Below are 13206 nucleotides of genomic sequence, written 5' to 3'. Positions count from 1 at the left end.
TAGGCACTTTTGTATTGTGTCATTACAGTGAGATCCCAGGGGCTCTACTCCATCATCAAGTTTGGTAAACACAAACCTAAGCTAGCCTCATCATTAGCATGTATGCTACCAGGTTAGTACTTGGGTTAATGAATGTCATCTTGGTCTTCTTCACAAAGCCTGAACTTCATATTCCATGAAATATTGTAACACTGTGATGCAGCAGAGGCTGTGGTAAGCAGTAACATTACAAATACTGTAACTGTAAGGCTGCAACTCCTGCCTTGAGGCTTGACAATGAGAAATGTTGAACACCCAGGACTTATAAACAAAAATGGGTGTCTGTAACTTTAAAAAACTGGGCCCTTCACACCCTGATGAGATTGTCCAAGTCTTTCCAAGTAAGGTATAATAGGAAACAGCTGATTGTAAACTTGATGAAAATCAAACTGCTCCTCATTATTTGAATTTATGGCCAAAAAGAAGCCTTTTTCTTTATGTAAAGATGTACGTAACTTGTAACTCTAAGTAATGTTTTATGTCATAGGAACCAGCTTATCTTGTAAGCTAAAATGAAACACCGGTGCAGGAACCATCTCAGTAGACACAGCCACGCACGGGCAGATCACCCATTAAAGTGTTCCTTCCTCCGCCTCTCACTTGCATCTCGCTCCTAGGACGTGGAAGTGATAGTTTCAAACCAGCGCCCGAGCTTTGGCGGAGGTTTTCCAATTACGGACAGGCTGAAAGCCTTAGTTTTTTTACCCCTGCCATTTCCAGCGGTGTCCGAAAACAACCCGCAGGAACCGAGCGGCAGCTCCGTCCTGCCTCCAGCCCTGCGGCAGCAAGACCCGGAGGCTACCGCCTCTCTTCCGCCACACAACCGCCGCCGAAACAGCGGCGAGCCCTCAGGGAAGCGGGCGGTGCAGCGGGACACCACAGCGGCCGCCAACGGCCACTAACGGCGGCCGCAACAGTGACTGCCTTCCATAGGCAATGACGGCCGGAATTGCGCTCGAAAGGCTGCCAAGCTTCCCGAGGAGCCTGCTGGGAAAAGCGGCGCTTCCCGCTGATCCCTTCCGCCTCCGGGCGTGCAGCAAGGCGCACTGAGCCCACACTCTTCCCCTCCATCCAGCGGCACCACCCACACCACCTTCCGCCGCACTGACTCCCGGTTGGCTGCGCCACTAGCCTTGAGTGGGGAGTGTTCCATCAGCAGCACAGGGGGGACGCTAAGAACCATGCCTGTGCCTGAGCACACCCATTCTGAAAGCAGAGCGGCCACCCCCCCCTCTTTGAGGCAAATGGTTCCTCCCGTCACATGTTCCGGCGGAGGCGGAGTGCCGGCACCTCCCGCCCCTCTTTGCCCTCTGGCGCGCATGCGGAGTAGCGCGGTGCCCCTCTCACGTGTTCCTTCGCGTCCGGCGCGCGCGGCGGTCATGGCTGCGCTGCTGAGCTCCGCCGGGCGCCTGCGGGCGCTCTGCCCGCGCCTCCTGCCCCTCCTCCGCCCCCCCGCTGCCGCCAGGTGAGACCCTGCGCCGTGGGACTGCACGGTGACCGCCGGCGGGCGGCGGAGCTGGCGGTGGGGCCGGCGGTGGGGCCGGCCGAGGCGGCGGCCCTCGTGCCCAAGGGCGCTGCTGGTTAGGCCGCCGTGTAGCGGATGGTGCATACTTAGAAACCTTATCCTTGTTCCACCCGGGGCCTGCCGGTGGGAGCGTTGAGGCCCGGTCCGGTGCGGTGTCCTCTGACCACGTGTGCGCGGCAGGGTTAGCTCAGGGTCAGGCCGCGGGAGCCCTGGTGGGTCGGTGAGGGCGGCCCGTGCCTTCCGCTGCGGGGTCTCTCTGGGCCTGTGTGAAAGCGGAGCGCTCTGCTGCCTGTGAGAGCGAAGGGCACTGTGCTCCGGTGGGGGCTGCTGCCGGGGCACCGGCTGTGGGGTGTGAGGGCGGCCGCAGAGGGGCCGAGACCCTCGGGGATGGGTGGTTGTTGACTGGGGTAACCGTAGGGCTGGAATCCGGGCAGCTTACAGTTACCCTCGGGCCCCGCTGGGTCCGTTATCATTCCTTTGCCATAGTTCTGTCTCTTTCATTATGGACTTAGGGTGGGAAAGTCACCTGTGTGCATTCCTGTGCCGTTTTGACCACTCTAATCTGTGGTTGGTGCCCGGTAGGAAGTTTAAAGACACAGTCCTTCCTTCTATTTATTTATTTTGTTTGTTTGTTTATAATGTCAGTTTCGGGAGAGCTGAGCTTTCTCTCCAGTCACAGTGCACCACAGCTACACTTTTGGGATCTTTTTACTTGTGGTCACATATCTCCTGGATCATAGAGTCACTGAATACCAGGTTGGAAGGCACCCCAAGGGTCACCCAGTACAACGTTTTCCAGGCAAAGCATGACCTACAGCGTGTAGAAATGCAAAAAGCTCAGCCCTGAGTACATAAACATGTCAGAATTGATGTTTGTAGGAAACTTACAACATTTCAGTGCCTGTTTTGCAAAGCACTTTGATTTTAAGGTATCACAAGGGTGATGTTAGCATTCTGTTAGATAGACAAGCTTATTGCTTCTGTATTTTTTTCCTTAATTACATGTCCCAAGAAGGAAGCATCTTGTGCAAGTGATAGCTGTGTCAAAGAGTTTGATACTTATTTTTTGTATTTCATGCAGCAAATATGCCATTAGAGTTGCATGAAGGTTTATGCAAACTTTTTTTAACATTAGGGGTTATTTCATTGTCAACAGGTTCTCAAATTGCTTGTGAATGAGAGAAAGGTTTTGACTTCTGAGCCTTGATTAGATTAGGTTTTCAGTTTCCACCATGTCCAGTTTCAGAGTCTTAAAAGAGGAAGCTGGGAATGGGTTGAGATGCTTTCACTTAGGCCAAATGATTTGCTGTGATTATAATTATAGCTGTTAACTAGAAATGTGTATAAGGTTAAACAGTTAATTATAAATAGTTGCTAAATATAAAAGCGTAGCTAAATATAAGTTTAGACCTGTTTCTTTCAAGGAGATGGATGTTTGCTGTGTTTTTACTAGCACTTGCAAAACCTAGTGAGGAACCAGTGCGGGTGGTTGGGAAGGGGATATAATGTTTCTGGTGTGTAGAAGTGTTACCTTACAAACTATTCAGATAGCAGCTGGTGTTCCCATTAGCTCTGAATATGGAACACACGTTTCAGCATTATCCACTGAAAAAGTATCACCATGTGTCCTTAATTAGTGCTAGTGACTGAGCTTGGAATTAATCTCTCATTAAATGTCCACATGATGCTATAAACGTTTGCATAATATTTGAGAATAGAAAAGCAATAAGCATACACACTGAGTTTTATGAGTTGACATAACTTAGTGCAACCAAAGGGAGACAGTTCTTCTGTCTTGTCCTGCTTGTGCCTTGTTATAGGTCTGGTGGCCCCTCCTAATTCAGGTAACTTAATTCCTGGTAGGAAACCAGAGTAGTTTTCTGTCATTCTAGAGAGAGAAATACATTCGAGCATGGTACTTGATGAGTTCCAGAGCTAATTCAGGAGAAGGGATGAGAACAGCCAGCAATAGAGAGAAGTCTCACCATGAAAATAAGGAAGCTGTTGCTACTTGTACTTGCTTTAGTGCTTATCAAACCTGTTGATTTTATTCAGTAGTCTGACCAAAATCTTAGGTAAAAGCTAATACAGTTTTCTGCTGGTTTTAGTGGTTGAAGTGTAACAGATGATTAAACGCTAAAGTTGCTGTGAAGGATGGACTAGACCTGTGCAGGAAGGACCAGGGAACTGGAAAGGTGTCTAAAGTATGGTTGGCAACAGAGTCACATGTTTAGTTAGCTGCAAATCATAAATAAACTTCTCTAGTTTGTGGTAATTCAGCTGTGTTTTGTTTTCCTTGACTGGAAGCTTATTTTCTGAGATTAGTTTGTTGCAAGAGCTAATATATACTGAAATTAACATAGGATTTGATGGAGGGCTGGCAGTGCTTTTTTTCTAGAACTCAGTTTCTGGAATTGCAGTGGTAATTTGGTTATAACAGTTGGGGTTTGGTAGTTGTCCCCCCCCCAAAAGATACTTTTTTTCTTGCACTAGGTAATACTCTTCTATATCTTCAAGGCTAAGTGGGGTCAAATGTGGGGTAGTTTAGTGATAATGCTGGAAGCTTTAATTCTCAGGCTAGATTTAGTTAACTGTGTGAGAAAGGTTCTTGTTAGGGAACATATTCACAAGAAAAAGCAGTGGTATTTATTTCATAGCTTTTAGGTGTCATTCTAAACTATGAATTATATTGAAGGAAGACTGAATAGAACACCTAAATTTGTGCATTCTTTCTGCCCAGTAATTTCATTCCTAAGAGAATTTTTCACTGAGAATCTTTGTCTTACTGTCACTTTACTGTATGTGTTTAGGCATCCCCGTGCACAACTGGTGCTCTAGGACCAAAGCGTAACATTTATGAACAGAAATGGCACATAGAAGTGTGCAATTTAATTTCATTTTTTACTTTAAGTAATTGTTCATTATTATTTCTTTCTACTTAAGCCTTAATTTATGGAAATGGACCTCTTTTGAAGAACTAGAATGGCGTACAGATGACATGTAGACTTCGTATACTCACAGTTCAGGTCCTGAGATGGTATTTTGAGCGTGAAATGCAATCCACTGCAGTAAGTTGCAGAGAATATTGCTATAGTTCTAACTGGGATAGAGGGGAAACCCACCCACAGTTTTAAGAGAAAATAACAAGGAATAATCTAGCATTTTGCAAGAGACCTGGGTAAACAACTATACTAGGTGTGCTTGGTGTAGTTGCTTTAGCACTGAACATAATAAAGTCAGTTTAGTAACAGTAGTGGTTACAGAAAAGTTGCAAATCTATTGACTTCTTTAGAGATGTGAAAGAGCAACCATTCACATTCAGGCAGAGATTTTTATCAAAGCATTATACTGCTCTGATTATTAATCTAAAGTTCTAGATTTAATCCAAAGGAAATGGGCTAGGATAGTAGGTATCTGATTGCATTGGATGGTTGAGAAGCATCTCATAGCAAATTGGATATAAGGCAAATTTCACTCGACTACCCCTAGTATGAAGTACAAAATATACTGAGATACATGTCATCAGTCTCATGCCATGCAATTATAACAAGATAAACTATGACAGACCAATACAACAGACTTCAGATCTACAACAGCAAGCTTTAGTTGATTTGTGTGGTACAAAGTATTTACTGGAGCTTTGTCCACAGAAGCTTCACTAAGGGAAGAGATACTTAAATTTGCTGCTAGTAGCTGTCAAGTATGCTCTTACAAGCCTCTCAACAAGTGTTCATAGCAGATTTTGTATTAACATCAATATTTTTTGATTATTCTACATGCACTACGTGATTATATTCTGGTTTGATGTTACAGCTTGCTGCTATGGGAAATTAGGTGTTGGGAGGAACAGTATTGGCTTCTTTCTTCCCATGCTGACTACTCCCCTGTTGCTGGCCAACTTGTCCTGCTCTAAATCAGGGTGCTCCTTGGACCTGCCACTGGCCAGATTTTGTTTGCTAGACTGTAAGGAAAACATTTTTTCACAGATGGATGGGTTTTATTGTATCACTTAAGGATCTGATGAACTCTAGAAGCGTGGGACCGCTGGCAGAAGAGAGAACCCTGTGCAATAACTGTGGTATTAGATCAATGCAGCTGTATTGCTGAACTATGCTTTTAGATGTGCAGGTGTTGGGATCATCCTGAAGTTAACACCCTATTGTCCTCAGAAAGGAGGAGACCAATTACACTCCTAAGACATAGGTCATGAAAGTATAGTTGAGGAGGAAAATCTTGCAAGTCTTCTGTCACTTTTTCGGTCTAAGATTCCTATATATGAGCTTAAATGTTAGGTTTCAGGATTGTGGGGCTAAGAGCTTATCCCCAAACAGCAATAGAGCTGTTGCTAAACCTGCTTTTTTGCAAGATCCATGTTCTGTTCAGAGGTGTGATTGTTGATAAAATTGACAAGAGGATACTAGATACAAAGCTTTTCAAGTTGTCCTAGTAAAGACTGTTGCCTTTTGGTACATTGTATTGTGTTTGTACAAGATTGAAACACACTGATGGGGTGGGAGGAAGAATACCCTTTGAAAGAATCTTTGGGTAAACCATAGGTTAAAACCTCAAATTATTCATGATTTAATGTGGTATGATTATTTTTAATTAGCTGCAAACAAGTTGCTTTTGGCTATTCACTATCATAGAGAAAATATAGAGCTGGATGCTTAATTATGTTACATGAGCAAAATGATGTAAGAAGTGCGCTTTGAATGAAGAGGAGGCATTCAGTAAACTTGCTTTTGATGATACTGAAGCAATGTTGTGTTCTAGTAAAGTTTTACAATCTGCACTACAGTTGTAGTTGTGGTGTTTTACTGATGGATACAAAATGTCCAGGGGCTTCCTAAGAAGTAGCACAAAGTAAAGGTTTTCTGCTTTACTTGTTGCAAATCACTTGGGCAAAGTTCTTAGATATTCTCCAGGAAACCTGAAGTTTTTCTGTTTATGTGGAAAAAAGCCATATGTTTTTTTCTCTTTTAGAATCCTCATGTATCTCACTGAAACAAGGGTACAGTGGCCTGAACATTGTGGCCTTCTTTGTAGGTGACTGTAGCCAAGACTGGGGAAAGACTGTTATGTGAATCATGCTGTGGTCTCAGATGGTATATTTATCCTTAGATTAGTAAATATAACTAATGTTAAGTCTGCAGTGGTTTTATGTACAGTAATTTTAACTATTTTAAATTTTTCATTATTCTACTACTTTGATCATGGCTTATAACTTGAGAACTATTTCATAACTTTTGCTTATTTAGTTTACAAAGAACAAAATATTCAGTACTTGTATTAGAAAAAGCACAGCAGGTACCTTACTGTGTGTGTAATAAAGGGAGGCAAATATCCATACAGTGGCTTGGTAATTCTCTTTTTGGGTGTTTGGAATTAGTCAAGTTTTTTGCCTGGGAGAGCACTGGGACCATCTACTTGAGTTTTGGGAAAGATGGGACATTTTTTATTCAGACTAGTGTGTAAGATGTGTTCTTTTAGAAAACTGAAGACACTGCCTTTAGTTTGCTCTAGAAATAAGGGAAATGTTTAAGTACTTCGGTACTGGGATTCTCACTAAACCCTTCAAACAAGAACAGCTGTATTGGTTGACTGTATAAATCTCCCTATGCACACTTCATCCCTTTGTCAGAGTTTTTTTAAGGAGTTTGTCTTCAACTACTTTCCAAATGTTCTAAGATAGACAAGAGGTGAGAAGTTACCACTAAATAACGGGTGGTTGTGTGTGGGATTACAAACATATAATTAGTTAACCTTTCCTGTGTTGGCAAGGTCTGCAGTTTTAATCCTCACAGTTGTAGAGACAAAGCTGAGAAAGGTGTAAAGGTACAATTATGTAAAAGCTCCATTATCAGAAGGCTACTTGTAATTTTGTGGTTGTGGGAGTAGGAGAGATTACTTTATAAGGTTTAATATATCCTTTTGAGCTTCTCTGGGTAGGTACAAAGAAACATAGTTCTGAAGCATAGCAGAGAAGTATGTTGGGGAAGAATCAGATTGATTTAAACAGATCTGAAGTTTGTTGTTTTCCTTCATATGCTTGCAAAAGATGGTGTTTCATATAGAGAAAATCTTAAAATGCCGTTTGATACATGAAAGTAAATACTTGGCACTCATTGCAGCCCTGGGAGAAGTATCAAGCATTTTGCTGTGTAGCATAGCATTTAATTCTGAAAAAAGTTAATTAAAATAATTGGAGAAACAGGAGTATGTCATAAGACTGTAATCTAACATCTAGCACCAAGGCATAGGAAATGCCAGGATCATGTGTGAGATTGAGACTTGAGATTGAGTAAGATTGAGTAAGACCCATTAGTGTGTCTTAAATGTAACATATCTTAACATTTCTAGAAAGTACTTAGCTCAGTCTTCGCTATTCTCAGCTGTGTCCCCATCTCCTTGTTAAAATGTAGTCATGTAAAATGATTAAAATTTACAGTGTGGTTGCAGCTTTAATTGTTTGAAAGCTAAGCAGTGTATGATTTTTTTTTTCCATTTTAGGAGGTGTATGTATTTTCTAAAATAATCTTTCCTATATTTAAAAGCCTTTTCTTTTTAATTCCTCTTAATTGTCTGTTCTTTCTCAACTTCTAAAAATGACAAGAATTGCACAAGGTTGTACAAGATTCCTTTTGCATGCTGCTTCTTTTTCATGGAGAGGTTGTGCCATTAGTATCTATTTTCAGTTTCTGTTGCATTCCTCTCTCTTTCACTTGATTGCTTGAAATCAGACCCCACACCATGTCCCTTATTTTATCAAGTTTGCATTTTTTTGGTAGTTGTCTTTCTTGTCTTTTCAGAATTGTTAGCTCTCAGCATGTTTACTTCCCCCCCCATATTCTCATAAGTTTTGTGTTCTTAGTTGACTGTAGCTTTAAGAACCAAATTCAAGACAGTAGATGCTTGCAACTTCATACCACTTTTGAAGTCACAGTTGTTTTAAAGTTCTGACTATGGGATTGGCTTAGCTATTACACAGTGCCTTAAATTGTGATAAAAATGTTAATCTACTCAAGTGCTGAATGTGCACAGGTGATAACATACACCTGGGTGATGCTCAGTTTGTTATATCTCAGAGATGCTATATCATCTCAAAGATGCTGTATCTCGAAGATGCTGTATCTCAAGATTGATAATGGCAATGTAGGTGGACACCAGTTGAAGTTTGAGTTCCTCAAGTTGTTTTATACTCACTTTTTCTCCCTGTCTAAAACTGGCACTCAGACTCCCATGGTACCATTTCTTAATATGTCTGTAATCAGTATAAATGAAGAAAAACACCAGTATGATATTTGATAATATCTGGGAGGTGTGTAAATAGAAATGCCCAATTCTACTGATCTTTCAGAAGGTTAAGTTAGTGTATGAAAAGAACAGTTCATGTAAGATTATAGTATTTTACAATGTGTAACCTTATCAATTGATATAATACACTAAACTGATGTTAGAAACAGCAACTTGCTAAATGTTAAGCAGGGAGAGTTTAGTAACAAATGAAACCTTAGGATCCTCTCATGCTATAAACCAGTGTATGTTGAGCATGCCCATACTATTTTTACCTTCATACTGAGACTAATGGAGCTATGCAAGTGTTTTAAGATGTTTTTGACTTCTGACATGTGGAGAATCTTTCAAAGATGGCTTTTTTAGTTCAGGACTTAGGAATTATAGATACCAAAATAATTTATGGTTAAATTGTGCTATGTGACACAAGATAATTCAATAACTTGCAAAATACTATAAAACAATAGCAAATTTTTATAGAAAAAGACATTTTGCTCTTAATCTGAAACACAGGAGTTTTGTCTACTTGTGCTTTGACTGTTAATGGAAATCGAAGACTAAATGTCTGTGTTACAAAGGCAGTAAGTCCTATGTTGCTGCTGGCTTGCAAAGCATTTTTTCCAGCCTCTTGTCAACTACTCCAAGAAACTTTCAAGTAGCTTTTCTTAATGGTATAAGAGTGGATGATACCATTTTCTTATCTGTATCTTTAAGAAAAAATAAACTTGCAATCAACAGTTTCATTCTTAGAGCTGTACAATGGCTTGCTCACAGTTGAGATTGCTCTTTATGTATTAATAAAGAGTTTAATTTGTAGACATCTCATTTGGTTGTTACACGCAACAGGACTTAAGATTTAGCATCTTACTGTTACCTTGTACTGCTGACTTTTCCTTAAATTAGTCTTATGATTTCTGTTTTAGGGAAAGTATCCTATCTGGTTATAGGATGAGGTAGAAGAAGAGGAAAAGGAAGGAAGGAAAGAAAGAATCAGGGAAAACGATACCCTTGGAAATACTTCTAGTGACAGATGACATTACTAGTAACCAAAAAACAGTTTGATGGCATTAATCTGATGAGCTGCTTCTCACTAAAAGTGGTGTTTCAGTTTCTTGGTTTTCTTACTGGTTTCACTGATTTTAGCCACCTATTCCTACTCCATTTATTTTTCTCGTTCCATGTGGTGGTTTTTGGACATCACAAGCTGTTTCCACTGCAGTCTAATGGAACAGTAATTGTTAGATTTTGTCGAAGTGGCTGAATTGGTATTGTGCCAGGCTAGCGAGTTAGAATAGCTCTGAATAGGTCTGAATAAAATAGAGGCTAGCGCAATGGAATGGTTGAGAACCTGCATCTAGAAGGAGGTATCACTGAAACTGAGGGGATCTCTCCTTTTTTGCAGGTTCTTTTCTTCTTCAGTTCTTTCTTCCTTGCCCTTTCCCTTGTCAAATAAAATGCAGATTATTTCCTGGACTCCAGAAAGTTCTTCAGAAAGAAACTTGAGATTGGGCAATGTAAAATTTGCCTATGTGAAAAAGGTAGTGCCTTTCTCAAGGTAGTGGTGATGATGTTTGTCGTTACTAAAGGATATTTTTTAATGCTATCAGACATCTGTTTAACTGTTCTCACAGCTCCATTAAGAAACAGATTCTGATTCGGGCTGGTTTCATTTAAAGAAGTTTGTTCCCAGACCTTACAGACTGCTCAGTTACCAAATCATTATTTCAAACAGCAAGGATAAAAGTGGTGTTTGGGCTGCTTCCTACTCACAAGAGGCAACCAGATGGTAAACCACCAGCCTGATTTTCCCACCACAATGATATGCGCCCACCTTATGTTTTTTCTGTCATTTTAGCAGCTTGCTGCCAATGCTGCTGAAGCTAGTTGTTTGGGGAGGTTTTTAACTAGTCTAGAAAGTTTCCCTGAAGAGCTGTCTCGAGAGCCAGAGATGAGGAACAGCAGCTTCAGAAGTTGCTGAATCTTCTTTTTGCCATCCAGCATGTGTAACTTCCTTTGTATAGTGTTCTGGAGGAGCATAGACTGTGTTATTTTGTGAAGTTGTAAGGGCAATTGAGAAGAGACTTCCAAAAATGCTTGTGTGTAATGATGATTTTACCTGCACAGGCTGTTTACAATTCTGCTGTGGCAGAAATGCTATTTTCTTATTCTTATGTATGTCAACTTGTTCTTTAAAAGAAACAATAAAATTGGCAAGCTTTTGTTGTTTAGATAGAAATAAGAACAGTTTCATTTTGCTTCATGTCAGACATTATTTTGAGGAAATAAATATTTATCATGGAATGGTTTGGGTTGAAGGGACCTCTAAGCTCATCCAGTTCCAACCCCCTGCCACGGGCAGGGACACCTTCCAAAGAGCTTCCAAGCCCCTGTGTCCAACCTGGCCTTGAACATTGCCACGGATGGGGCAGCCACAGCTTCTCTGGGCACCCTGTGCCAGGGCCTCAGCACCCTCACAGTGAAGAATTTCTTCCTAATGTCTCATCTCAGTCTCCCCTCTATCAGGTTAAAGCCATTCCCCGTTGTCCTGTCCCTACAGGCCCTTGTCAAAAGCCCATCTCTGGCTTTCTTGTCACCCTTTTAGGCACTGGAAGCTGCTCTCAGGTCTCTCCAGAGCCTTCTCCAGACTGAGCAAGCCCAGCTCTCTCAGCCTGTCTGCAGAGCAGAGGTGCTCCAGCCCTTAGAGCATCTCTGTGGCCTCTCCTGGTCTGGCTCCAACAGGTCCATATCCTCCTCATGTAGGGGACCCCAGAGTTGTATGCAGTACCCTAGAGAAATCCAGTGTTGATGTTTGGTTTACATCGCATGATGACAGCTTCACACTCATTAATGTAAATCCTGCAGAATGAGGAATGATCCTGTTGTTCTGAAAGCCATTGTTGTCTAGAACACTGGGCTCTGTAGTAACTCTTTTAACTGAAAAGTATGATTTGCTGTGCTCTGGAAGAGATGTCTGTGACAGTTCTTGGAGTGCTTTTTCAGAAGCATCTGAGAGCTTTAGTGAGAAGCTGTAACGGGACAGCAGGCCTTTAAAGCACTTGGTGATTAAAAAAGCCTATTTTTGTGGGAATAGCATTTGAACCATTTAACTTGAGGTGAATCCAGCTGAAAATCTCAGAGATGGAGTTGTCACTGTGAGAAGATATAGATGACTATGTATTTTTAAGTAGAAAGACACTGAAATGAATCACCTGTATTTGTTTATATATCAATATGGAATGTTTTTGAGGAACTGTTCATCAGCAAGAAGTGCATTATCTGTTTGACATTATGTGCCTGTAGTTACAAAGTGACTCACAGAAGTGTACTCTTTTTGTTTTTCTGTTTTTATTTAAGCAGAAACACTGTGCACCAGATCAGGTTCCTTACGGTTGCACCTCAGCAGGAGGGAAGCGTTAAAGAAGAACCAGTTTCAGAAGTTCCAACCCGGCGGCCGTGGCAGTTTGACTGGGCATTCAACAAACTGGATAACTCTGTCAGGAAAACTGGCCGCATCCCTAAAAATCTCCTACTAAAAGTCTTTGATGAAATCTGCAAAACAGGTAAGTTGCTTCCATTTAAAACCAAAGGAAAGCTAAGTTTAAGCTGCAATATAACAACACATCAAACCAAGGAAATTAATCGAAAGAGTTCTCATTTATATTTTGTCTGTAAGCATTGTTTAATCTGCTACATACATTGATGCACAGACTTAAAATGCTTTAGAGATTATTTTGCTTTGAATGCGCACATTTACTTCTTTTTCTTTTTGCTTTGTCTGTGAATTTTTAAGTCTTGTGAAACTTCAGTGTACTTTTAAGGTGTCTGATTGCACTGACTTGCTTATTGTAGATTTTTAATCTAATAATGTTACACTTTCCTCATATAACTGTTTTGGGCATTCGTATCTCCCTTTTATACAGTGTATTTTTTAAATGTCTGTAATAAACCATGCTACCCTTAAGAGGTTATTTGTTTTAAACTGGAACTCTAACAGGGAAATGTTGAGGAGATCCCCAAGTTTCCCCATTCCCAGGTAGCTGTGGTACTCAGGAGAAGAAAGTTTCATTTTTAAAGTAAACAGAAAATAAGCAGCTGAGGCATTGATAATTCTGACAGATTCAGTACTTTTTTGGCTAAAAATAGCCAGACTACATCAATGTTTTGAGAACCAGGTAAGGTTTGGTACCAGTTAGGATTAGTCAGTGGAGATATTTGCTAAATATACTAAGTACTACTGCTAATATTTATCAATGATAGCATGTATTGTTTTGTATCAATTTTAAGCTTTGCTCTGTACTGTTAATGCCTTATATACCTGGGATTGTGCTTTTAAGTCTTGTGGTGTACTG

The 13206-nt window shown here is 41.0% G+C and overlaps 1 protein-coding gene across 2 annotated transcripts in view; it reads left to right on the top strand.

The window, feature by feature from the left end:
• Positions 1–1385: 1385 nt before the first annotated feature.
• LRPPRC (leucine rich pentatricopeptide repeat containing) overlaps positions 1386–13206 on the top strand; it is an 88019-nt gene continuing 76198 nt past the window's right edge. Inside the window, exons 1-2 of one of the 2 annotated variants that reach the window (XM_034060921.1) lie at positions 1386–1504; positions 12212–12417. In XM_034060921.1, coding sequence (XP_033916812.1) covers positions 1419–1504; positions 12212–12417 — 292 coding nt within the window. In that variant the 5' untranslated portion in view covers positions 1386–1418. The remainder of the gene's footprint in view (positions 1505–12211; positions 12418–13206) is intronic. The other variant, XM_034060922.1, reaches the window with a different exon arrangement.

Source organism: Melopsittacus undulatus, chromosome 3 (genome assembly GCF_012275295.1).
Source record: "Melopsittacus undulatus isolate bMelUnd1 chromosome 3, bMelUnd1.mat.Z, whole genome shotgun sequence".
Taxonomy (NCBI): domain Eukaryota; kingdom Metazoa; phylum Chordata; class Aves; order Psittaciformes; family Psittaculidae; genus Melopsittacus; species Melopsittacus undulatus.
The sequence above is the reverse complement of the archived record's forward strand: the minus strand, read 5'-3'. Positions and strand labels throughout refer to the sequence as shown.